This window comes from Nerophis ophidion, linkage group LG07, assembly GCF_033978795.1.
Source record: "Nerophis ophidion isolate RoL-2023_Sa linkage group LG07, RoL_Noph_v1.0, whole genome shotgun sequence".
NCBI classification, from domain to species: Eukaryota; Metazoa; Chordata; class Actinopteri; order Syngnathiformes; family Syngnathidae; genus Nerophis; species Nerophis ophidion.
Genome location: NC_084617.1, coordinates 58,894,767 through 58,920,452, shown reverse-complemented (window position 1 = coordinate 58,920,452; position 25,686 = coordinate 58,894,767). Strand labels below are relative to the sequence as shown.

The 25,686-nt window shown below is 39.6% G+C and overlaps 1 protein-coding gene and 1 long non-coding RNA gene across 8 annotated transcripts; both read left to right on the top strand.

Annotated features, from left to right (window-relative positions):
* The first annotated feature begins 378 nt into the window (after positions 1-378).
* Positions 379-23,984, top strand: dbnlb (drebrin-like b). Of its 7 annotated transcripts, none has more exons than XM_061906723.1 (15): positions 379-574; positions 6,664-6,719; positions 6,945-7,057; positions 7,134-7,208; positions 7,400-7,549; positions 8,568-8,645; positions 8,827-8,978; positions 9,060-9,114; positions 14,284-14,355; positions 15,067-15,190; positions 15,384-15,500; positions 15,747-15,902; positions 16,074-16,129; positions 16,198-16,282; positions 22,676-23,984. In XM_061906723.1, exons 1-15 carry the CDS (start codon positions 492-494, stop codon positions 22,810-22,812), a joined length of 1,509 nt encoding a protein of 502 aa, XP_061762707.1. In that variant the 5' UTR covers positions 379-491; the 3' UTR covers positions 22,813-23,984. The 7 variants fall into 7 exon arrangements, with proteins under 7 accessions (XP_061762707.1, XP_061762706.1, XP_061762708.1 ...); XM_061906722.1 differs by having other exon boundaries at positions 16,071-16,129; XM_061906724.1 differs by lacking the exon at positions 15,384-15,500 and having other exon boundaries at positions 380-574; positions 16,071-16,129.
* Positions 9,121-13,933, top strand: LOC133556616 (uncharacterized). Its single transcript, XR_009807556.1, has 2 exons — positions 9,121-12,765; positions 13,060-13,933. It is a non-coding gene; the product is annotated as an uncharacterized LOC133556616 (long non-coding RNA).
* Positions 23,985-25,686: the final 1,702 nt, after the last annotated feature.

The following is a 25,686-nucleotide window of genomic DNA, read 5'->3' as shown; positions in this document are numbered from 1 at the left end:
AATCTTTCATCCTCGCTCAAATTAATGGGGATATTGTCGCTTTTTCCATCCGAATCGCTCTTGCTGCTGGTGGCCATGATTGTAAACAATGTGTGGATGTGAAGAGCTCCACAACCCGTGACGTCAAGTGCACATCGTCCGCTACTTCCGGTACAGGCACGGCTTTTTTTTATTAGCGACCTAAAGTTGCGAACTTCATCGTCGATGTTCTCTACTAAATCCTTTCAGCAGAAATATGGCAATATCGCGAAATGATCAAGTATGACACATAGAATGGACCTGCTATCCCCGTTTAAATAAGAAAATATCATTTCAGTAGGCCTTTAAAACTACATGCGTTGACGCTTTCCGGTACGATAATGAGTCATTTCCCGTCTGGCAGTGCGGTTCCAGGCGGCTGAAAGCAAGCGCGTCATCACACGCCTCCGACCAGGAAGGGCGCATCCCGGATAGGATAGCGAGCTAGCTGGCTAGCTCAACGCCGCATCACCATGACAGTTAACCTCAGCAAAAACGGCACTGCTTTAACAGCGGCGTATAAAGAAGTCGTGAATGAAAAATCCGACACCAACTGGTAAGCAGGAGCATTAACACGCCGCAGCTGTGAGGGGGACATTGCGTCCGCTATCTCGTCTGGCTAGCAAAGACCACTATAGAGCACTTTAGTCGTCAAAGTAACGGGAAGTTGTCCGCTGTGTCGAGCAAATATTTACTTTTGCTGTTTACGTTGCTTTGTCAACAAAGGTGTGGTTTTGTTATATCATTTCTGCTGTCAAACTCGACGATAAAGGGTAGGGGAGGCTGAGTTAATCACATTTTTGGATGTACATTTCTTCACTTCACGTTTTGTAAATTTGCTTTGGGTGTTGCCTTTTTGTTTTATTTTGAAAAATGAAATATTTGACGATTGTTTTACAGCCCGCTACCCACTTCCTGTTGCACAGTTTGGTGTCTTTGTCAACCTGACGTGCATGTGAACGTCAGCGTTTTTACTAGTTTTAACAGCGAGTCGAGTCGATTCACACTTTGTGGTTGCCGATACGATTCAGGGACGATGTTCTTTTTTTTTTCCTCGAACGATACGGTCCGAAATGATTCAGTTTTCTTTTTAACAAACAACATAGGTTGATTGGTAAAACCCATTTGGCCCTATTGATTGATTGATTGATACTTTTATTTGTAGATTGCACAGTACAGTACATATTCCGTACAATTGACCACTAAATGGTAACACCCGAATAAGTTTTTCAACTTGTTTAAATCGGGGTCCACGTTAATCAATTCATGGTACAAATATATACTATCAACATAATACAGTCATCACACAAGTTAATCATCATAGTATGTACATTGAATTATTTACATTATTTACAATCCGGGGGGTGGGATGAGGAGCTTTGGTTGATATCAGTACTTCAGTCATCAACAATTGCATCAACAGAGAAATGTGGACATTGAAACAGTGTAGGTCTTATTTAGTAGGATATGTACAGCCAGCAGAGAACATAGTGAGTTCAGATAGCATAAGAACAAGTATATACATTAGAAGTACATTTGAGTTGTTTATAATCCGGGCAGATGGGATGTGAATGGAGGAGGGTATTAGTAAAGTGTTGAAGTTGCCTGGAGGTGTTGTTTTAGAGCGGTTTTGAAGGAATATAGAGATGCACTTACTTTTATACCTGTTGGGAGTGCATTCCACATTGATGTGGCATAGAAAGAGAATGAGTTAAGACCTTTGTTAGATCGAAATCTGGGTTTAACGTGGTTTGTGGAGCTCCCCCTGGTGTTGTGGTTATGGCGGTCATTTACGTTAAGGAAGTAATTTGACATGTACTTCGGTATCAAGGAGGTGTAGCGGATTTTATAGACTAGGCTCAGTGCAAGTTGTTTTACTCTGTCCTCCACCCTGAGCCAGCCCACTTTGGAGAAGTGGGTTGGATTGAGGTGTGATCTGGGGTGGAGGTCTAAAAGTAACCGGATTAGCTTATTCTGGGATGTTTGGAGTCTAGATTTGAGGGTTTTGGAGGTGCTGGGGTACCAGGAGGTGCAAGCGTAATCGAAGAAGGGTTGAATGAGAGTTCCCGCTAGTGTGTCTGTCTATCTTTGTTGTCCCTGTGATGAGGTGGCGACTTGTCCAGGGTGTTGTGAAGTGAAGTGAATTATATTTAAAGTCAAGAAAATAAGTATTTGAACACCCTGCTATTTTGCAAATTGTCCCACTTAGAAATCATGGAGGGGTCAGAAATGTTCACGGTAGGTGCATGTGCACTGTATGAGAGATAACCTAAAAAGAAAAATCCAGAAATCAATATTTATGATTTTTTTTTTAACAATTTATTCGAGTGATACAGCTGAAAATAATTATTTGAACACCTGTCTATCAGCTAGAATTCTGACCCTCAAAAACCTGTTAGTCCGCCCTTTAAAAGTCCTCCACTCCACTGTATTATCCTGAATCAGATGCACCTTTGTGAGGTCGTTAGCTGCATAAAGACACCTGTCCACCCCATACAACTAGTAAGACCCAAACATTCAGCTTGGCTAAGAGCAAAGAGCTGTCCAAAGACGCCAGAGACAAAATTGTACAACTCCACAAGGATGGAAAGGGCTCTGGAGAAATCGCCAAGCAGCTTGGTAAAAAAAAGGTCCACTGTTGGAACAATCATTAGAAAATGGAAGAAGCTAAACATGATTGTCAATATTAATCGGAGTGGGGCCCCATGCAAGATACCACCTTGTGGGGTCTCAATGATGCTAAGAAAGGTGAGGAATCAGCCCAGGACTACACGGTAGGACTTGGTCAATGACCTGAAAAGAGCTGGGACCACTGTTTCCATGGTCACTGTTGGTAATACACTAAGACGTCCTGGTTTGAAATCATGTATGGCACGGAAGGTTCCCCTGCTTAAACCAGCACATGTTAAGGCCCGTCATAAGTTTGCCAACGACTATTTGAATGATCCAGAGGAGTCATGGGAGAAAGTTTTGTGGACAGATGAGACCAAAATTAACCTTTGTGGTCATAATTACACTATGCGTGTTTGGGGGAAGAAGAATGAAGCGTACCATCCCAAGAACACCATCCCTACTGTGAAGCATGGGGGTGGTAGCATCATGCTTTGGGAGTGTTTTTCTGCTCAAGGGACAGGGCGACTGTACTGTATTAAGGAGAGGATGACTGCAGCCATGTATTGTGAGATTTTGGACAAATACCTCCTTCCCTCAGATCATTGAAGATGAGTCGTGGCTGGATCTTTCAACATGACAATGACCCAAAGCACACAGCCAGGAAAACCAAGAAGTGGCTTCGTAAGAACCATATCAAGGTTGCGGAGTGGCCTAGCCAGTCTCCAGACCTAAATCCAATTGAAAATCTTTGGAGGGAGCTGAAAGTCTGTGTTACTCAGCGACAGCCCAGAAACCTGACTGATCTAGAGAAGATCTGTGTGCAGGAGTGGGCCAAAATCCCTCCGGCAGTCTGTGCAAGCCTTGTGAAGAACTATAGGAAACATTTGACCTCAAACAAACAACAAAGGCTACTCTACCAAATGTTCAAATATGTATTTTCAGCTTTATCACACAAATAAATTGTTTAAAAATCATAGATTGTGTTTCCTGGATTTTTCTTTTTAGGTTATCTCTCATACAGTGCACATGCACCTACAGTGAACATTTCAGACCCCTCCATGATTTCTAAGTGGGAGAACTTGCAAAATAGCACGGTGTTCAAATACTTATTTTCTTGACTGTATATAGCGCTTTTCTCTAGTGACTCAAAGCGCTTTACATTGTGAAACCCAATATCTACATATTTAAACCACTGTGGGTGGCACTGGGAGCAGGTGGGTAAAGTGTCTTGCCCAAGAACACACCGGCAGTGACTAGGATGGCAGAAGCGGGGATCGAACCTCCAACCCTCAAGTTGTTGGCACGGCCACTCTACCAACCGAGCTATACCGCCCCATACCCATGTCATACCCTACCTACCGCCCCAATGCAGCTGAGATAGGCTGCAGCGACCCCAAAATGGACAAGCGGTAGAAAATGGATGGATGGAACATTCAACCAGTGTGACTGTAGGAAAATACTGGATATTATACACTGCAGGGCAGCACAGTGTCAGAGGGGTTAGTGCATGTGCCTCACAATATGAAGGTCCTGAGTAGTCTGAGTTCAATCTCGGGCTTGGGATCTTTCTGTGTGGAGTTTGCATGTTCTCCCCGTGACTGCTTGGGTTCTCTCCGGGTACTCCAGCTTCCTCCCACCGCCAAAAACATGCACCTGGGGATAGGTTGATTGGCAACATTAAATTAGCCCGAGTGTGTGAATGTGAGTGTGAATATTGTCTATCTGTGTTGGCCCTGCGATGGGGTGGCGACTTGTCCAGGGTGTAGTCCGCCTTCCGCAGCTGAGATCGGCTCCAGCACCCTCCGCGACCCCAAAAGGGACAAGCGGTTGAAAATGGATGGATGTACACTGCAGGTGAAATTTCCTTGGGACCCCATTTTGGAGATTCCTAGTGCCAACACTGAGACTGCATTGCAAATGAGAATAAATTTGTCAAAAGAAAACAAGAAATACCAACTTCATTCACAGCAAAGTGATCATAATCAGCTAGTTTTTAAATTCCACATTAAGAAATAAAATTTTACCATCAAACAACATTTATCAACACACACAAACGTACAGAATTCCCACTTACTGAGAATCAGTACCCATCCCCAAGTGGGAAGTGAGATTTACTCAACATACTATCATCGTACAGCCACACTAGCAGCCATCCGTAGTGCACCACACGTAAATCTGCTTGATCTTGTCTTATCCAAAATTGTGGGTAGACGATCTATCGGACTGTGTCCGTTCCTGCATCATCTCGGCAGCAGATGGCAGAATGATTTAATTGGCTTCATTCTGACAGGAAGTATCTGGCTGTCAACATACCTCCAACTCATTGCGTGACATAAGAACTGTAAAATGCACATGCACAACATTTACCACTAGTATGTGAGAAGAGTCGGCGCTGCCACCCTTTCACACTCCCATGATGCATTGGTTGTGTATTTGCACTGTAGGACGCCATACAGCACACAGCGTGAGTCAGTTATGTTTTTGTTTATTGTGGTACTTGGCTCCTATCCTATTGGTACATGTAGTTTTTTTTAATCAATGCACATGCAGGAGAAACATACAAACCCTGTTTCCATATGAGTCGGGAAATTGTGTTAGATGTAAATATAAACGGAATACAATGATTCGCAAATTATTTTCAACCCATATTCAGTTGAATGCACTACAAAGACATTTGATGTTCAAACTCATAAACTTTATTTTTTTTTTGCAAATAATAATTAACCTAGAATTTCATGGCTGCACACGTGCCAAAGTATTTGGGAAAGGGCATGTTCACCACTGTGTTACATCACCTTTTCTTTTAACAACCCTCAATAAACATTTGGGAACTGAGGAAACTTACTGTTGAAGCTTTGAAAGTGGAATTCTTTCCCATTTTTGTTTTATGTAGAGTATTTTACGCTTCATAATGCGCCACACATTTTCGATGGGAGACAGGTCTGGACTGCAGGCGGTCCAGGAAAGTACCCGCACTCTTTTGCTACGAAGCCACTCTGTTGTAACATGTGGCTTGGCATTGTCTTGCTGAAATAAATAGGGGCGTCCATGATAACGTTGCTTGGATGACAACATATGTTGCTCCAAAACCTGTATGGACCTTTCAACATTAATGGTGCCTTCACAGATGTGTAAGTTACCCTTGCTTTGGGCACTAATACACCCCCATACCATCACAGATGCTGGCTTTTGAACTTTGCGCCTATAACAATGCGGATGGTTATTTTCCTCCTTGTTCCGGAGGACACCACGTCCACAGTTTCTCTGGGTGCTGTTGATAAATGGGTATGGCTTTGCACTTACAGATGTAGCGACCAACTGTAGTTACTGACTGGTTTTATGAAGTGTTCCTGAGCCCAAGTGGTTATATCCTTTACACACAGATGTCGGTTTTTGATGCAGTACCACCTGAGGGATCAAAGGTCTGGAATATCGCTTACGTGCAGTAATTTTTCCAGATTCTCTGAACCTTTTGAGGATTTCACGGACCGTAGTTGGTAAAATCCTTAAATTCCTTGCAATAGATCGTTGAGAAATGTTGTACTAAAACTGTTTGACAATTTGCCTACAAAGTGGTGACCCTCGCCCCATACTTGTTTGTGAATTACTGAGCATGTCATGGAAGCTGCTTTTATACCCAATCATGGCACCCACCTGTTCCCAATTAGCTTGCACACCTGTGGGATGTTCCAAATAAGTGTTTGATGAGCATTCCTCAACTTTATCAGTAATTATTGCCCCCTTTCCCAACTTCTTTGTCACGTGTTGCTGGCATGAAATTCTAAAGTTCATGATTATTTGCACACAAAAAAAACTTTATCAGTTTGAACATCAAATATGTTGTCTTTGTAGTATATTCAACTGAATATGGGTTGAAAATGATTTGCAACATTGTATTCCGTTTATATTTACATCTAACACAATCTCCCAACTCATATGGAAACGGGGTTTGTACAACAAACTTGGCGACAACTTGTTTTTTGGAGGCGTAGGAACAGCACTTAACAGCTGATTGCAACATCATCTCCTCAGGGCCTTGTTCACCTATGAGGGAAACAGTAATGACATCCGCCTGGCAGATAAGGGAGGTGAGTAGCCGTTTTTATGTTGTCATCGCTTTCCTATTAAATCAACACTATCAACTTTGTGCTGAAATGTCTCTGTCAGCGTGCAACCGCTGTGCTGGAAGATCAGCACAAAGGATCCGCTTGCCTCTGCTGTCTCAACCATCATTTGCAAAGGGAAAAAATGTTCCCTGTTACACAACCAACCACAGCAGCCATTTGACTATACCCACAATGTTTGTGTATCAGACGGAGGGCTGGAGGAGCTGGTGGAGGAGCTAAACAGTGGAAAAATAATGTATGCTTTCTGCCGGGTCCAGGATCCAAACTCTGGTCTGCCTAAATATGTCCTCATCAATTGGGTCAGTGCCGTACTCCCAGCATTTATCCTGTCCTGTACACAAACCTGTCATGGCAAATTGCTTCTCTGTGTCTTAGACTGGGGAAGGCGTGAATGATTCCAGGAAAGGACTTTGTGCGAATCATGTGAGCTCCATGGCAAATTTTCTTAAGGTAATGCTGCGCTTATTTAAATATACATCTGCTTGTGTTTAAAACTTGCTGAGTTTAACATTTCGAGGGGCATTTGTGGAAAAAGGCTTTGTGGGACTCATCCATGTGTCATATATTTCATAGAACAAGCGCTTGGATGGATATGCCCAGCGACTATTTGTTTAATATTGAATTGCACTTATGCATTTCAGGGGGCCCACGTCACAGTAAACGCCCGTGCCGAAGAGGATGTAGAACCTGAGGTGATCATGCAGAAGGTGGCCAAAGCCTCAGGAGCCAACTACAGTTTCCACAAAGAAGCCTCCGGCCGCTTCCAGGACAGCGGCCCTCAGGGTCCCGTGGTACTGCATATGCCTCCATCTCTTCTAACCTCTTTAACATGCTAGCATGTTTACACTTAAACACATTTAATTGTGTTAGTCAATTTAATGGGCGTCAACATTCCACACGACTGCTTTGCTGATTTTGTGTTGAAAACAATTGTTAATTTATTTATTATGAATCAAAAGGTTGTGTTGGAGGTCTCTTGGCCTTATCGAGTAGAAAAGGGGTTACCGTTTGCAGGCTACATTGACTGAAGGAGAAATTAAAGGAGTGTAAAGTTTGGTTTGATTTTAAATTAAGCAATTAGGGTTGCAGCTATCAATTATTTTGGTAATGTGTTTAGTCTTTATTTAAAGGGACAATGCACAGAAACATTAAGTTCAAAGACAGATATGTTCTTTAACAGATTATAGCTAATTTCCATCTACAGTCCCTGGCTACCTAGACTAAAGAGCTACAAAAATCATGCAATAAAATAATTACAATAAAATCATACCATTTCACATAATCAAATTTTTAAAAAGTCATAAAATGCCCTTTCATGGACACATACTTAATATACAATACAACCACATCTCATTTACATCATCACACAGACAATACATGCTCTTGTTCACATCTGTCATCATTTGTAAAACAACAAAAACAACCATGATTTCAACACACACACCTCACAATTTACAACAAAAATGCTGTCATGGATAAATATAATACACATTAATTTGATCTGTCTGTATCTGTGTCTATCTGTATCCATTACTGTTACAGTTACAGGTGTGTGCACCTGTATTTGAAAACATTTAGCTCAGATCTGTCTGGTGCGCCTCTGAGCTTGTGTCTTTCCACTTTATTAATTACGCACTGTGTTTGAAAGTGTAGTTGGTGGAATAGTTTCCTTTTTGGAATAAGGTTTAGGTGGTCATCACAAATGTGTACTGCATCCTGATATGTGTTCAGTTAAACTTGATAACAGAATAGGTTGCATTCCAATGTGTTTTTTCCCTTCTTCACTCACGTTAGTTCTGCTTGTTCTAGGGTTCTGTGTACCAGAAGACCAACGCTATGTCAGAAATCAGGAAGACCAACAAGGATACATTCTGGGCACAGGCAGAGGTACTGTTGCTCATCGGGTGTTCACCTACAACCTCTTTATCAGAGACGTGTTTAGACAACGGTATTGTAATACTGCATAAAATACATCATGTCTCAGATTGCATTTGTTTGTCCTTTGTAACAAGAAGTGTCGTTCCCAGAACAGGAATAATTTGTCCATGTCTTTTCTTTTGCCTTCCAGAAAGAGGAGGAGAGACGTCGCTTGGAAGAGAGGCGCAAGGCGGAGGAGGAGCGCCAACACCTGGAGAAAGAGCGTAAAGACCGGGAAGTCAAGGAGGCAGTACAGAGGGACAAACGGGACAAAGAGAGGGCTGTTCAAATTGAGCAACAAAAGTAAGGAGAAACCCAGTGAGAGAATTGATTGTTTTTTAAAATCTAAATTGGGCCTACTTTAAAACGGTTGTTGTGTTACAGGAAGTACCAGCAGAAGCAGGAGGTGGAGAGCCGAGAGCAACAGAAACAACGCAGGGTGAGTCTCAGCCTGCTCTTACTTTAGGCAATAAATGCTCTTGGATGTGAAAAAAGGAACCGAACCAAAATTTCAACTGGATGACCGCAGCAGTTAATCTTTTATATATTCTAGGGCAGGGACGTCACACTCATTTTTCCGTGGGCCACATTGCAATTACGGTAGCCCTCAAAGCGTCGTTTAATGATATTATTACACAATTTACCAACAAACTGACAGAAAACTGGCTTTGGAATCACATGTCAAAATAACAAGAAGATATTAAAGTTCAACTAGTTTAGAATTTATATCAAGAAGGGTTCCAATAACAAAAAAAAAAATCTTGGAATAGCTTGTAGCATTAAATAATATCGAGTTGCATTTGCATGCAGTACATCTGTTTTTCTGTCAAGATTCAAATGCATTTATCAAGAAAGATGAAATGCTTTATTGACACACAGGATTGACCAAGGTCTGAATTTGGACAGTTCCGATCCCTGTTCCTCGTTTCAATTCTGGTTCCCAGTGATTCTCGATTCCGTTCTATTAAGAAGCAGTGTCAAAAGTATACATGCAATTCTCACGAGGCTATTTTCAAGTATTATATAAATTACAGTTGTAAGGTATACCAGTATATATGAATTACAAATATGCTGCCTTTTGAAAAATACCTTTTTGCAAATATACTTTTTTTTTTCATGCCATGACAGCACGTTGTGGTGATATTGCTGGTAATATCAGCCGAAGCACATGTTAGTCAACATACACGCACACAACATTTGCAAGCAGATACAGCATGAAGACAGAGTCAGAATGGACGTATTTTGGCTTTAAAACTAACGACGAAAGGTGAAGCTATAAACACTGAGGCGCCACTCTGCTTGCGGTGCTTTAAAACATTGCTCGGTAGCTAGCTAGTAGTTAACATCCGTCCACAGTGTTTAGCTACTTCTAAATCACTAAACCACGCCTCAAATAAACTACATTTTTTACAAGTATCTTCCCTACATAAGACGAGGACCTGCTAAACATGCTTCATTACACACGGTAGGAGGACACAGTAGCTAACCGCTCACAGCAAGCTAGCAGTCCTAAATGTAAACGAATGAGGGGGTCGATACAAATATCGACTGTAATGATAACAAGTACAGGAGCTGTATCTCGTCGATACTACAATGATTACACTGATATTTTTTATCATTACAAAACTTTTGTCTTTATTTTTTTATTCTATATAAAGTCAGAAAATATTTCCCTGGACACGGCACAACTTAAAGTATGACCAATGTACGACCTTGTAACTACTTGCATTGGATCAATAACCAAATTTTTAGTATCAACCAAAACGTAAATTATCCGAACAGCAGCAGAATAAGTGCTTATTACATTTTAATAGAAGCAGACATGTGATTTTTCCATCTAAAGTCGGAATTCCGTCTTTTTTAATCTCGGGGGGGAAAAAAATAATCTTCCGTTTTTCCGTTTTTTTTTTCCGACCCTAAGACAAGATTCGTTTACTTGCCGATTCGTCTTTTGTAATCGAGACGTAGCTTATATTACGCCATAGTTGATTGGTCGACATGTTCCTTGTGACCAATCAGGACATCTGTTATGAACGATGACGTTATTACCGGCATTTTCTAAATGTAAACGATGTCGGTTCTCGAGAGAAAGGACGCTTCACGAGTAAAAGAAATTGATAAACATTTCAAAAATAAGTTTCGATGGCACTGGATGGAAAGGGAAATCACTGATACTGTTGGGAAGGAGGAAGTTACGACTTTGTTCGGCGATTTTATCCAGACAATCGATCTGTACCGTGGTAATACTGTAAATAAACTGTAGATAATAACACTGATCAATGTGACACCTGTGGATGTGAAATGAACACAAGATGTAAATATTAGTGACTAAATACTGTTGGGACTGAACCATATACAGTGATTCATTAGGATAATTGGGGTATGTATGTTCTATTAATGATGTTTTCATGTCTTTAAACACTAAAATATTTTTCTTCAAATGGTGCTGTCTTTGTTAATTTTAGCATGTTAAATTGGTGAAAAACCAGGAGCTGTCTGGGGGATGAAGGCCCCCAGACCCCTGGAAATGTTTTCAGTCTTTTTCATTGTGGTCAAATCACATGCCTGTAGATGTGTAGATAGAACATGTTAAAACAGAAAGTAACCAGATATTAACAATAAATGAACAAATAGATTAATGCTTGTAAATTGTTTAGCCTCGTCCTCCAGTGACTATAATCAAACAAATTTTCATTGAAGGCCACCTTACAGAAATAGCTGCTCTCAGAGGGCCGCCTCTAACAAATGATTTTCAAAAAATGGATGGATAGTATTTTATTGATTCCTTCAGGAGAGTTCCCTCAGGAAAAAAAATCATTGCTTAATGATATTACACAATTGCTTATGCATTTGATTATTGATTATGTTTAACAAAATGGTTAACTTGCTTTTAAATCATAAGCAGATATTTAGTTTTTTTTATCTAGACAAATTTTGGGGAGAATATACGTTAATATTACGTTTTTTGCCGTGAACAGATATTACAGTTTAAAAGACATGCATTTTACACAGTGCATGCAATTTTTCTGTCCAAAAACCCTAATTTGTTTTAAAAAAAAAAGTGCTTTATTTATTCACATAATTGTCCATGCTTTCGCGGCCCACATAAAACAATGTGACAGGCCATGAGTTTCACACAAGTGCCTTAAAAAGGAAACTTTTTTTTACATCATTCGAGAATTATTGATTTAAGGGAGCAATTCCACACGATGTATGGAGATAGATACGTGCTAAGCCGCCTCTATAGAATGTGCATCATAAATAGAAATTGATGTTTAAGAATTTGGACGGTTTGTCAGGCATCGGATTTTAAGATCCGTTTTTCTTTGATGGTCGTTGCCCAACCTTTGTCGCACATCATTTGCAGGCTTTCACAGACCCACATAAAATGGCGGGCCAGATGTGACCCCCAGGCCTTGAGTTTGACACTATGTTCAAGTTGTTAAATTTCCAACAGTAGAGTATTCATTGCGTGCGGACAATTGTTTAAAAGTGATTGTAGTCGGCGCTACCAAAAACATGCAATTTTTTTGTGTGTAGCTTTTTTGCTAATGTGTGGTGTTTGTCAGAAAGTACGAGAAGCACTTTTGCGCACTTGTATGTATCCTCTCATTCTCACAGCTCAGTTGTGTACAGTTGTGTGTCTACATATACACACAACTCTGCACTTGTCCAATGTAATAGACGCCATACAGCGTCTATTATGGGGGCCGGCAACCCGCATGCGGCTCTTTAGCGCTGCCCTAGTGGCTCTCTGGAGCTTTTTAAAAAATGTATGAAAAATGGAAAAAGATGAGAGGAAATAAAATATAAAAAATATATTTTTTGTTTTAATATAGTTTCTATAGGAGGACAAACATGACACAAACCTCCCTAATTGTTATAAAGCACACTGTTTGTTTTAAACATGCCTCACTGATTCGAGTATTTGGCGAGCGCCGTTTTGTCCTATTAATTTTGGCGGTCCTTGAACTCACCGGAGTTTGTTTACATGTATAACGTTCTCCGACTTTCGAGGACGTGTTTTATCCCACTTTTTCCGTCTCATTTTGTCCGCCAAACTTTTACCGCTGTGCGTGAATGCACAAAGGTGAGTTTTGTTGGCGTTATTGACTTGTGTGGAGTGATAATCAGACATACTTGGTCACTGCACGACTGCAAGCTAATCGATGCTAACATGTTATTTGGCTAGCTACATATACATATTGCATCATTATGCCTAATTTGTTGCTATATTTAAGCTCATTTGGTTTCCTTTAAATCCTCTTGATTTAATTTATATCTCACGACACTATCTGTATGTCATATGGCTTTTATTTCGTTGCGGCTCCAGACATATTTGTTTTTGTATTTTTGGTCCAATATGGCTCTTTCAACATTTTAGGTTGCCGACCCTTGGACTATTACATTCAACATAACATTCGGGAAAGGGCGAGGACACACACTTAGTCACATTGGTAAATCACACAATTTTAACATCCATCCATCCATTTTCTACCGCTTATTCCCTTTCGGGGTCGCGGGGGGCGCTGGCGCCTATCTCAGCTACAATCGGGCGGAAGGCGGGGTACACCCTGGACAAGTCGCCACCTCATCGCAGGGCCAACATAGATAGACAGACAACACTCACACTCACATTCACACACTAGGGCCAATTTAGTGTTGCCAATCAACCTATCCCCAGGTGCATGTCTTTGGAGGTGGGAGGAAGCCGGAGTACCCGGAGGGAACCCACGCATTCACGGGGAGAGAACATGCAAACTCCACACAGAAAGATCCCGAGCCTGGATTTGAACCCAGGACTGCAGGACCTTCGTATTGTGAGGCAGACGCACTAACCCCTCTTCCACCGTGAAGCCCCAATTTTAACATATTCACACAAAAAAAAAAAGATAAAACTTACAGCTTCCACACCTATAGCTGACATAGCTCCAGGCTTTATTTTAAGATGTTTATCGAAGCCTGGCTTTTTTGGGTGGGCTAACAAAGTTGTCCTCTGTTAAGGAGTGGGCGTATACATGGGCTAGGTACATCGAGCTATGGGCGTGTCAGAGGCCATATGTCCATGAGGAAAGAGGTTAAACCCTTTTTATTATCTGTCTATCTAATACTATATATGTAATTATTACATATTTTATATTGCTACTACAGTACATTTTAGTCTACTTTACACCTGCATTATCCTTTCCATCCTTTGTAACTGAGCTACTCTGTGAAACAATTTCCCTTGTGGATCATTAAAGTTTGTCTAAGTTGAATTCTTTATGACACCATGATCCTTAAAAATCACAACTGAGGGATCCATTTTTTTTCATTTGGTGGTCAAAAACAAGCTTAAGGACACTGATTATTGGAATGGCATAACAAAAAGGTACCTTGGTGTGACCCAGTCCTAGAACAACCATCTCTTGCAGTGTAAATTTTTTTTTAAATTTGTTACAAATGTGTGGGGGGGGGGGAATGGTCTTTTTACGCAACACACAAATGTCCACTGAAGAGGACGGTGGCTCCCTACATATTAGGGGACTTTGTAACTAAATCTGTGCAAGTTGTGCATGGGCTTTCATGAAAATATCAGTAGAGTCAACATGAATGTCGCCACCATCAGGAGGAGCAGGAAGAGAACCAGGCAGACCAGAAGAATGCAGTCAGGCGAGATGAATCAGGGGAAAAAGCCAACGTGAGTCGCCCCTTGCCTCAAAAGTGCTCTCTTCTGTGTTTATCTTTCAAAGGGGCTTTTCTCACTACTACTTTCTTCTTGTGGAACAAATATATGTACAGTGGAACCTCTGAAGAAACTGGCTTTTGGTGGAGAAAATGTACTATTTTCTGTAAACAACAATAATATGTCACGGGGTATTGAGTTTTATTAAGAAAGTGTATTGATTATACTGCTATATAAAACCTTTGGTGGTTGTACAGACAATGTTTTAAATCAGTGTAAACATATGTCCACTATTGGAAAAAGAGAACTCTACTTTGTCATATTGTGCTAAACAGCGAGGACAAAGGATCTGTGTACCACCTTACAAAAAAGTCACTTCCCTAGCCCTCATATTTTTACTTTGGCTTATTATTACTTGTGTTGGCATTTGTAGTATGAGTCAAAGAAAAGGCCAAGCACACACAAGCCAAGGTAATTCATTAAAACATGCTGACATCTCGCTTTTTGTGATGCACGACCACTTTCTAAGTTCTCGTTTGTTTCAACCATTTTAAGGTTTTGAGATGTTCCACTGTAAATGTATTATCCATCTATCCATCCATTTTCTACCGCTTATTCCCTTCTGGGATCGTGGGGGGTGCTGGCGCCTATGTCAGCTACAATCGGGCGGAAGGCGGGGTACACCCTTGTTTTATTGTTTTTCTTAATAGCCATGTTTCTCTTTAGGAGGCAGCCTCTCTCATCTCTCAGCGAGCTATGAACCCCAGAGAGATGTTCAAGCAGAGAGAGAGAGGAATAACTCCCGATGAGTCAAATGTGCCCTGTGTTGCCCCCGCGAGCGCCCACCCAGGTATCCCCACCGTATACGCCGCCATTGCTTTAAATGTCAGTCATTCCTTCTTTTCCACTCTCTAGTAGTGGAGGCTTCTACCTGTATTCTTTTGTAGAGCTCTTACCTGTCCATGATTACGTGTCTGTCTCCATCATGTGTCTCCTTTTTTTTTTCTCCTGCACTTGTGCATGATTGGGATGTACCCACTCAGGGCGTCTGCAAAGCCCTTTTCTTTCTAAGCCAACGTACCAACCTGAGCAGGCCAGCTCTCCTCAGCGCCAACCTTCCCCTGTGCCGGCAGGCTCCGCGTCCCCTGTCCATGCCGCAGGTGTGAGCTTACACACACACACACACACACGCACACAAACTCACCATACTCCAGCTCCTTGCTTTTTAGTTGCTTTTTATTTCTGTCATTTTCATGTCATTGTTGTACAATCAACTTCCCATTTCAATCAATCGGACATTTTTGTTGGCCATCAATGCCCTCACGTCTTCTACTGGTGGTGGTTTCCATCCTGTGTGAGTTTCTGAGTGTCCATGCATGTCTGTGCTTGTGTTTTTGGGCGATAAGAACCAGATGTGGATGATGGACAGTCCAGGTGTGAGTATGACGCGCAAGAAGCGGCCCCTGAGTTTGAAGAGCAGGAGGCGGCTCCTAAATATGAAGCACAGGGGGCGCCCCCTGAGTATGAAGTGCAGGAGGCGGCCCCTGAGGAGCACTTGAAAGGTGGGGCACCAGCTGTAGTCTTCACCACTAAACCGTGCCTCTCATTGGCTTTATAAACATTTGTCATCCGCACTTCCTCTCATGAGCCTCTCTGGCAGTTGTTAGGATCTGCTGCCATCTTGTGGTAGACACACGTAACAAGAAATATTTGTTTACCTTTTTAAACAGAGGAGATGCCAGCTGCCGCTGTCTGTGCCAAGGACCCTGTATATGAAGAGCCTGCTCAGGTCTTTATATTTTTTCCACAAAAAAAAGTATATTATGAAGGCAATGACCTCATTGAGTTATCCTGTAGGTTGAAGAGAACAACTCCGAGGTGACTGCTAACGAGTCGTCCGAGAAAAGCATCTCTGCTCGGGCCTTGTACGACTACCAGGCTGGTAGGCGGCAATTCTCATTTCATCTTGCCCATCTTGGGACAAATGCTGCCGTTTTTGTCATTTTTTTTTTTTTGCTGTATTTCTTTTTATTAGCAAAAAAAACATTCAGTATTTGTTTTTTACTTTTTTTGCTCAGATCGCTTACTTAACTTCAGCACTAAACATTAAATTTTTTTATTTAACATTTTGAAGGCCTTATACTAAATTATGTCAGTTTGCAGTTAATATACATTTGCATGACCTGAGTTATTTTACTATTTCAAACCTGCCACTTATCTGATCAAAAGGTTAAAAATTTGGGCCGGGACGATTTGTCAATAGTGACAGAAATACGAAGTTGACACCATGTACCCCGTATCAAATCGTTTAGAAGAAATGGCCGCAGACGGACAAAAACATTCCACCTGTGGTGTTCCAATCGATCCAATCCAAGTGGAGGAAGTAAAATGGCTCTTTAAGTTATTTTCATTTGTATCCCAGACCCAACTACAGTCTCGGTCAAAAGTTTACCTACACATGTAAAGAACATAATGTCATGGCTGTCTTGAGTTTCCAATGATTTCTACAACTCTTATTTTTTTGTGATAGAGTGATTGGAGCACATACTTTTTGGTCACAAAAAACATTCATGAAGTTTGGTTCTTTTATGAATTTATTATGGTTCTACTGAAAATGTGACCAAATCTACTGGGTCAAAAGTATACATACAGCAATGTTAATATTTGGTTACATGTCCCTTGGCAAGTTTCACTGCAATAAGGCACTTTTGGTAGCCATCCACAAGCTTCTGGTTGAAATTTTGACCACTCCTCTTGATAAAATTGGTGCAGTTCAGCTAAAATAGTTGTTTTTTTTACATGGACTTGTTTCTTCAGCATTGTCTACATGTCTCCTCCAAACATATTGCTGGTTATTGTGGCCAAACAGCTAAATTTTAGTTTGATCTGACCACAGAACTTCCCTCCAGAAGGTCTTATCTTTGTCCATGTGATGTCGGATGAAACAAAAATGATCTGTTTGGCCACAATACCCAGCAATATGTTTGGAGGAGAAAAGGTGAGACCTTTAATCCCAGAGTAAATAAATAGGACAATGAAAAAGGAGGATTGCCTCCAAATTCTTCAAGACAACCTAAAATCATCAGCCCGGAGTTCTGGTCTAGGGCGCAGTGGGGTGTTCCAACAGGACAATGACCACAAACACACGTCAAAAGTGGTATCAAATGGCTAAATCAGGCTAGAATTAAGGTTTTAGCATGGCCTTCCCAATGTCCTGACTTAAACGTGTGGACAATGCTGAAGAAACAAGTCCATGTCAGAAAAACAACAAATTTAGCTGAACTGCACCAATTTTGTCTAGAGGAGTGGTCAAAAATTAAACCAGAAGCTTGCCAGCAGCTTGTGGATAGCTACCAAAAGTGCCTTATTGCAGTGAAACTTGCCAAGGGACATGTAACCAAATATTAACATTGCTGTATGTATACTTTTGACCCAGCAAATTTGGTCACATTTTCCGTAGACCCATAATAAATTCATAAAAGAACCAAACTTCATCAGTATTTTTGTGACCAAAAAGTATGTGCTCCAAGCACTCTATCACAAAAAAATAATAGTTGTAGAAATTATTGGGAATTTAGGACAGCCATGACATTATGTTCTTTACAAGTGTATGTAAACTTTTGACCACGACTGTACATGCATTTAAAGTTTCTACATGCAAGAAAATTGTTGATGTATTTTGGCGGATATATTTTTGTAGAATTTGTCGTTCCACTACACTAAAAACGGATATAAAAATAAATAAAATCAACAGATTAGTTGATCAGGGTTTCTGCGGGGCAATAATATAGTTAGAAGTCATTAAATTGATTTTGCTAAAATTAAGGCCTCAGATGGCATTAAAAAGCCTTAAATATGATGTCCATAGGCATTAAAAAATGTAATGCAATTGTAGGACTTGGCCTATTCAATGAAAATTAACTTAGTAACATTGCGGTCATTGATAAATTGCTACATCTTTGTGTGTTTCTGGATAAAAGGTTGTTTAAGGTAAAAAGTGAGAAAAGTGTTGCCTCCATAGCGGACACTTTGCTGGATGGCAAAATCAAAGAGTTCTGGGGGCCCAAACTTTGTCATTCTTTCGCCACCGTAGGCGTGTAGTCCTTAACTGTAGTCCTTAGTACTTTCTATTCTATTCTAACTATTACATCATGTCATGTTAATGAGGAAGCTGAGCTTGTTTCATACACAACTTCTTTATTTCCGTCTCCACTTCAACACACATGAGATAACTTTGCTAACTCTAGTGACAGACACCTCACGTGACCTAGCACAATAGAGCACAGTTGCTATTTTCTGAGATTTCCACTGTAAATAAAGAGTTCCTTCAGCTCCCTTTTAAACAACTGTGACAGTGTAAAATACAATCTATTCAAGATTATAAATTAACTCAGTTTATTTTTAATGCATCTTAAGGTTGTATTGGCATTTTTCCAAATATCATTCCATGACATGTCTTTAAAAAAAAAAATGTTAATCATCCTTCTCCAAACACATGCATCATTTACTACATTCCTAGTATGATGTTCATTTATTATTACATAAAACATTTTAACAATTTAAATAAATGGTATCCTGAAAAAAAAATGTCTTCTAGTTTGTGGCTATTTAAAGACATATTTTAGAAGATACCAATTTTTACAGCACATTTTTAAAGTTTTTAAAAAATGGCTTCTGGGCAATGTTCCCTCTAATTTTTGTTGTCTCTAAGCAAATGCAAGAACTTCAGGAACACAGTGTGAACAGATGTGCATACCGTGGCCACACCAGCCTCACACCTGTCCCAAACCTGACTTAATAAATCAAATCTCTTATTATGATAATCAAATGAAACAGAAGTCATTTTCATGAGATTATTTTCTAATTTAAGTGATTTGGCCCACTTACAATGAAAATAACCAAAAAAATCTTGTTTTTCATTAGTATGCACCAGCTTGTCTGGCTGGGGGTCCTACTTTGGAAATAATCTTCACCCCTTTCAGAGATCTCATTTTAATTCCCCTTAAAACATTCTCATGTTGCACAATGAAATGTAAACATGGGATAGAGTGTACATTCCTGTAACTTTCTGTCTAAGATATATCTTTTTATGAGCGTTTCTGTAATCTAGTAACAGCATTTCATGAATAATATCCCTAAATCAACATTTTTAATAAATGACAGTAGAATAAGAACACAAAATGACCAATTTTGCTCGATTTACATTTTGTACTAATGCTATTGTTCTGGTTACGGCCGAAAATAAAAAGTTTTTGCTCCGTAAAAGTCATCGATGGATTTGACGTCCTCTTTAAAGCGTCTTGAAAGACGTCACAATGAACAGTGTTGACGATAATTGTTTTATCTGTTAGGGCCGCTTGTCATCACCTGTCACTCACAGTTCCATTGCAAAATAGTACAGAACAAATATTTATTTTGTTTACAGTTCGGATTGCATTTTAATTTGTGCGCGACATAGATTTACTGTGCACAGAAGACTCATCAGTAGTGCACAAGCGCGCACCTTCTGACGAAATGTTGCTTCGGTTTACCGTATTTTTCGGACTATAAAATGCATTTTTTTTTCATAGTTTGGCCAGGGGTGCGACTTATACTACGGAGCGACTTATGTGTGAAATTATTAACACATTTCCGTAAAATATCAAATAATATTATTTAGTTCATTCACGTAAGAGGAGTGACAGATTGTTTGGTAAACGTACAGCATGTTCTATATGTTATAGTTATTTGAATAACTCTTACCATAATGTAACGTTAACATACCAGGCACCTTCTCAGTTGGTTATTTATGCGTCAGATAACATACACCTATTCAGCCTGTTGTTCACTATTCGTTTTTACTTTAAATTGCCTTTCAAATGTCTATTTTTGGTGTTGGGTTTTATCAAATAAATTTCCCCCAAAAATGTGACTTATACTCCAGTGCGACTTATATATGTTTTTTTCCTTCTTTATTATTCATTTTCGGCAGGTGCGACTTATACTCCGAAAAATACGGTATATTATATTGATCAGCTAATTCAAAATTGAATGTTTATTTAGAAGGCGTAAGTGCAGTTCCTCTTTAATAATTTTGAATGCCCAGTGTGATTATTGACAGACATAACTTTTTAATTGGCAATTGTCTACGGCTGTGCATGAAGTCATGATAGAAAAATAAATAAATAAAAACACATTCTCAAATAAAACAGTCTTGCGAGCCAGTCAAAACTCACTAGATGGTAACATTTCATGTAAACTTTTTAATTATTCAACTCTATTATTGTCAATTGGTTACAATTATGTGTGTATACAGTCAAATGTATGCTTTTGACTATATATAATAACTTTAAAGGCCTACTGAAACCCACTACTACCGACCACGCAGTCTTATAGTTTATATATCAATGATGAAATATTAACATTGCAACACATAGCAATACGGCCATTTTAGTTTACTAAATTGCAATTTAAAATTTCCTGCCAAGTGTCGTGTTGAAAACGTCGCGTTATGATGACGCGTGCGTTTGACGTCACCGGTTGTAGCGGACATTATTTTCCAGCTCGATCCAAGCTATCAGTAGTTTGCTTTAATCGCATAATTACACAGTATTCTGGACATCTGTGTTGCTGAATCTTTTGCAATTTGTTCAATTAATAATGGAGAAGTCAAAGTAGAAAGATGGAGGTGGGAAGTTTTTAGCCTTTAGCCACAAAAACACAGCCGGTGTTTCCTTGTTTAAAATTCCCGAAGATTAAGCTTTACTATGGATCAGAGCGGTCAAGCGAACATGGATACCGAATACATGTCAACCGGCAGTTTTTGGTGAGAAAATTGTGGTAATAAGTCGTCTCTTACCGGAGACATTAGCGGAGCTTCCATCCTGCTGCAGTTGCCGTGACTTCCCTCAGAGACTCTGGCGTCAACACACCCGTGGCCACACCCCTCCCTCTTTCAGGTACTATTTAATCTCACTTAAACACTAGCAACACAATAGGCAGATAGGGGATTTACCAGAATTATCCTTGTAAATGTGTCTAATATCTGAATCGCTCCCACTGAAATCGCCTTTATTTACTTTTTTTTTACTTTCTAGTCCTTCACTCGAAATTTCCTCATCCATGAATCTTTCATCCTCTCTCAAATTAATGGGGAAATTGTCGCTTTCTCGGTCCGAATAGCTCTAGCTGCTGGTGGCTATGATTGTAAACAATGTGAGGATGTGAAGAGCTCCACAACCCGTGACGTCACGCGCCCATCGTCTGCTACTTCCGGTAAAGACAAAGCTTTTTTATTAGCGACCATAAGTTGCGAACTTTATCGTCGATGTTCTCTTTTAAATCCTTTCAGCAAAGATATGGCAATATCGTGAAATGATCAAGTATGACGCATAGAATGGACCTGCCATCCCCGTTTGAATAAGAAAATGTCATTTCAGTAGGCTTTTAACCATGGGCATCCAATTTTTTTTAAGTGGTACTAAAAATAACATTAATAAGCATTAAATTAGATTGGCTGATACCTGTCGAAACACTGTTGATTCAAGAAATGTTTTTTTGTGCAACCCTAGTCAAAATCAAAATAAAACTGAATGTTTAATATATTTGTTTAGGACTGAAGTTTAATTAAAAAAATATTGATTAATATTTAAACCAAAATGTGTTTGCATTTTTTAAAAATTTAAAGACATTACTTTTTGTTTGTTTTTTAGGCCAAAATGGTAGTTTGTGTGAGTTGTATATAGGCCTCAATAAGGACCATGCATGTTTGTTGTCCTCGTGTCTCGCCGTTAAACAGTCGCATTTAAGAGTTCACTCGGGGCATCGAGTTTCGCACCCGGCAGCGTTTGTTCCGAAGCGAAAATAAAATTAAATGGAGTGAGCCCTCCTGTCATCTACTATCTTTGTCAAGGGGAGGTGGAGTTGCAATCATACACTCCATGTCCAAGTCAGCCTTGATATTTAGTCAACATTGGTCAGATCTAGGCCCTGCGATGAGATGACGACTTGTCCAAGGTGTACACCGCCTTCCGCCTGTGTGCAGCTGGGGTAAGCTCCAGGACCCCCCGCAGCCCCATAAGGGACAAGCAGTAGAAAATGGATGGATGGTCAGATGTAGTTTTTATTTGTAGCAGTCCGTCATGTTTTACCGGTGTGGCGCCACAGTGAGGTAAATAAGAGAAATGTTCTCATGATGTCCATTGGAGAGTTGTTCTCAACATCCACTAATCATACATTTTCCTACGTTTTTGTCCTTTGCCAATCACACCAATGTTGTTTGGCTTTAAAGATAATGAGAAACAAATTTAAAAAAAAGAAAACATTGAAATTATTTTTTTTTTTTCTTGTTTCCCAGCGGACGACACTGAGATTTCCTTCGATCCCGATGATATCATCACAGGCATCGAGATGATAGACGAGGGATGGTGGAGAGGTTACGGCCCTGATGGCAATTTTGGAATGTTCCCAGCCAACTATGTGGAGCTGGTGTAAGCCTGCACACGTCTGTAGATCACACAGGGAACTTCCCACATGACGGACCAACGAATGGACAGCAAACTTTGGCCAGACCATTTCAAATTGATGATCATTTCAAGCCAGCTCTATGTACGTGTTTTAAAAAAGGTAAACGACCCCTTATCAATTTACCTCTAAATGTGACTTTAGCCTTTTTTTGATACCTGAAACAGTTGTCAGCATAAACTGTTTTTCCGTTCCACATCCCGTTCAAAGTGACTTATCAGTCAGGTATTATTTGATTCTTGTCGTAGCAACATCAGCATCTCCTGTGTGATACAGGAAAACATATTCAAAAATGGAGGTACTAATTGAACTTAATCCTATTTTTTTTTTTTTTTATTGTTGCCTTTTTTTTTCTTCACAAGACCAAATGTTCCTTTGATGTGACTGACCTTAGATCATGTATGCATTTCAAACTTTCAGACTGATTGAAGTGAATATTTAAAGGACAAAAAAAAAGACATTTTATGGTTTCCTTTGGGTAGTTGACTGTTTTGACGTGAGGTGGTGCTGACTGAATACCTAATTACCTTTTGTGTCCTTTCCTTTCAATCATCTTTTCTAAGATGAGCTATGAGACAAACATGTTTAAATCAGGATGTTTTTTCATGCACTTAAGCCTAAATTATTCGTCCAAATTTTGAGTTAAAGTGAATTATATCTCTTTGATATCTTGCTTTTTTTAAAACCACATTCTCAATACAGACTTAATCAATGTCCTGGAGAAATGTAATAATGTTTTAGTGTATGCTAGAAGTTGCCTGGATCATTTTAGAATATATTTTCAAAATGCAAAACATGTATTTTTTCCATATTTCAACTTCGTACATCTAAAAGATACCCGTTCATATAATATAAAAGAAATCACTTTAACCCTAAATTTGCCGTGCATGAATCATTTTAGGCTTATCTGTAGATGTTTCGTTGCGGTAATAAGGCCAGTTCTGACTAAGGGGAACAAAAAAAAAAGCCTTCTGTGACATTTTAGAAGATCACAAAATGTATTTGATTTTGAAACAACATTGTAGCGTTTGAAAGTATGATTTGCGATCTGCTGACCAAAAGAAACCACATTTGGACTATAGCATTGTTTATCATGAAAAGTCTATTGTGATGCATCCTTTGTAATAAAACAAACAAATACACTTTGTGGTCATATCTTTTCACATTTTAGATTACCACAAAATAAATAAAAGGGATTTTCAGAAGTTAACTGGAACCCAGCTGTTGAGATAAAACCTCTTCAATCAGCTTCCTGGAATGAAATACGACCTGGGGACTTTACCCAGCAGTGAGTTGGTTTCATTTCACTTGAAATACACTCTTTACCTCTACTACCTGCTTTGAAGTACTTGAATACGACATAACGAGCGTGTGCCTGTTTCAATGTCATGGTGTTTTCCACACATCCTCATGTTGATCAACTAGCAGTATATGTGCATGAGAACGCTGCACATTTCCAACACTTACTCTACAACATACACTTTCATCCTATTTCTTGCAAATGAAACTCCAACCACATACATCAGGGCACATACATCCTAGTGGTGCTCAAGTGCCCTGTATGAGAAATGTGCCTATTTCTTCCCATTCATTAAATCCGTGGTTCCACCTCCTGAAAACACCACCACAATGTCCAACATTAAATTACATTTAAATATTTTTATTAAAACAAGGCAGATGTTTTATTTACAAGTATATTTAATAGTTTTGGCCATTGAAACAATACACAGTTTGAACAGTAACACTGTTTGAATATAGGAAAATAAAACACTGTACTTTATCAAGGTATTCTTCGGTGTACCATTAGTGGTACATGTACCACAGTTTAAGAATCACTGCATTTAAGTATTAAAAACTTAAGCGCTTCAATAGCGAGTTAAGTTAGAACTGCACGCTACTTAGTTTTAGAAGTGGCAACAGCGGAGGATGCATGTGCATGTATGAGCCAGTCTGCCCCACAAGAGGATTTAGATAAAGAAAGAGCTCATTGACTATAGCGTCAGACTACAATGGCGAACTCTCGCAAAGCTCTTCTGGTTAACTTCTACCAAATATGGAAATATCCAATGTTGTCACAAATTTTGCAAATTTCATATGGCTCATTTGGAGAAAGCATGAAGGAAAGCCAGATTGTTTTATAAATATCTCTGTCATGCCTCCATTTCATTTCAAATTTGCAGCTCATCTGCAGATTCCAAAGACACAACAGCAGGTACCAATGGGTAAGACAAGTTGGTTTTGTATAACAGGTCCTTTTTAAGAAAAACTATTTGCTTTCTTGGTTCCACCTGGGTAACTCTGTGATGGGTAAGCTACTTGGAAAACGTACTAAGCTAAGCTACAAGTTACTCTCCATTATATGTAGCTAAGGTAAAGGGGAAGCTACACAGAAAAAGTAGCTTGCTACTTCAAAGCTGCATTTAACCACATATCTATGAGCCCAAATATATAATATCAGTTTTAATGTAACAGAGGGTGTACAAATGGTCCCAATAAGGATCCATTACTATTAAGTATCTTATCATTTAGCTGGGGATACCCTACAACCATCTCTAGGGATCCTCGCACCCCACTGTATATATTTAGTTTGCATTTTCTTTGGCCCACTTCTATCATGGTATTCATTTTCTCTGCCTACAGTATTAGAAACAGCATCTACAACAGGGGTCACAAACCTTTTTGAAACCAAGAGCTACTTCTTGGGTACTGATTAATGCGAAGGGCTACCAGTTTGATACACACTTAAATGAATTGCCAGAAATAGATTTGCTCAATTTACCTTTAATACATAAATCTATATATATACTGTATATATATATATAAAAAAAAATTGGGTATTTCTGT